Source organism: Manacus vitellinus, unplaced genomic scaffold (assembly GCF_001715985.3).
Source record: "Manacus vitellinus isolate BGI_N305 unplaced genomic scaffold, ASM171598v3 scaffold_10_pilon, whole genome shotgun sequence".
Lineage (NCBI taxonomy): Eukaryota > Metazoa > Chordata > Aves > Passeriformes > Pipridae > Manacus > Manacus vitellinus.
The window spans coordinates 1959452-1961017 of record NW_021938838.1 but is presented as its reverse complement, the minus strand read 5'-3'; the positions used below and the strand labels follow the sequence as shown (position 1 = coordinate 1961017).

General features: G+C 61.4%; 1 protein-coding gene across 1 annotated transcript in view; it reads right to left on the bottom strand.

Moving 5' to 3' along the window:
- Positions 1 to 865, bottom strand: part of ATP6V0D1 (ATPase H+ transporting V0 subunit d1) — a 37331-nt gene extending 36466 nt beyond the window's left edge. Inside the window, exon 1 of the mRNA XM_029965494.1 lies at positions 823 to 865. Within this exon, the coding sequence (XP_029821354.1) occupies positions 823 to 865 (43 nt within the window). The remainder of the gene's footprint in view (positions 1 to 822) is intronic.
- Positions 866 to 1566: the final 701 nt, after the last annotated feature.

Below are 1566 nucleotides of genomic sequence, written 5' to 3'. Positions count from 1 at the left end.
GACTCTTAGGGAGCAAAAGGAAAGAGGCCAGGAGGGGGTACCACAGTTGCTGCCGTCAGCCAAATCCTGGGAAACCCAGTGCCTGCTGCTTTAGCAGCCTTGGGGCTCCAGCCCTGGCTCCAGCAGCCCAATGCTGGCCACCCCTTTTCCCCCCATCCCACACAACCACTAAGCTCTTTGCTGGGAGAGACCCCTCCGCACCTTGGGGAGCCCCCACACCCGTGGGAGTCACACCCCACACGCTCCCAAGCCCCTTCCCATGGTAGGCACTGACCTCTCCAAGCAGAGAGGGGGCTCGTCGTTCACTGCTCCACCGAGCCCGCTGGAAGCGCCGCCACCGCTCTCTGCCTCAGTGTCCTCCGCCCCACACGCTCCCTGGGATTTATATCGGCTTTTTATTAATTAAGTGCTGCAGCCACATGACTCCACTAACTACCAGGTAGGTGGGATTCTCTGGAAAACGGGCTTTGTCTGGATGGAGAGCAGCCGCCGGGGCAATGTGCGGGAGGGGGAACTCCTGCCCTGTGCCCCGCACAGCCGTGGGAGGGACAGCTCCCTGCTACCCCCAAACCCCCAGGTGTCTTGGAAGTGATCCCCACCGCCCTTCCAGACTGCTTCCCTTTCCAGCCACGCCTGAGAAGCACCAAGGCTGCAACTTGAGGGCATCTCTTAGTTCCCAAATAGAGAATTATCAGGGCTACGGGCTCCTGGCCAAAAACATGCCAAGCTCGACTGGTTTTCAAAGGGAATGTTGCCTATCCATATCTCCTGGCAAGCGTCCAGTCATAGTCCAGAGCCTCCAGCAGTCCTCCAGCTTCTGACCACTGGCCATCTGCAGATTCTCCGGGCTGTGTCTCTCATTCATAATTCCTTTGGAAAACCTGCAGCTCCCCAGAGCCAGGCTTTTTTCGGGAATGCTCATGGCCTTGAGTGACTTCAGTGCTGCAAGGAAATGGGAGGATAAGACATAGGTTCAGTGGGCTGTGACATTCCCAGCAAGGAAGGCTGACAGCCCAGGCTCTGCCCTCACCAGGCTGCTCGTGGATGGGGGGGACCCCCCAGGCCTCCCAGCAGGTCCCCAGTAGAGCATGAGCCACCACTCCTGGTTGCAGCACCAGCCCTGGGGCTCTTCGCAGGCCCCCTCTGCCCCTCACACTCCCTGTCCCAACATAATCTGATTCCTGCTGCATTTGAGGGACGGGCTGAGCGAGTGTGGGACCAGCGAGAAGCTCGACTGCCGTGTCCCATCTCCTCTGGCTGCTGGAAACACTCAGCACCCGCCTGGGTCCCCAGTGCACGACACCCAGTCAGGACCCCCCCAGCACAGCACCCGGGTGTCTCCTGCACCCACGTGCCTGGGTGAAGGCTCATCTTGGGCTAGAGGCAGCTTTGGCAGCCCTTCCCATTCCCATCCCCGAGGCCCAGGTGGGTGCCGAGTGCCCCATCCATCCCCAGCTCCTCCATCCCCAGCCCTGGGGGCTCCGGGTCCCCAGCCCTGCTGTCCCCGTCCCCGCTGACGCCACCGCCGCTCGGGGCCTCGGCCCGGCTCATTAGGGCCTGTTTGCA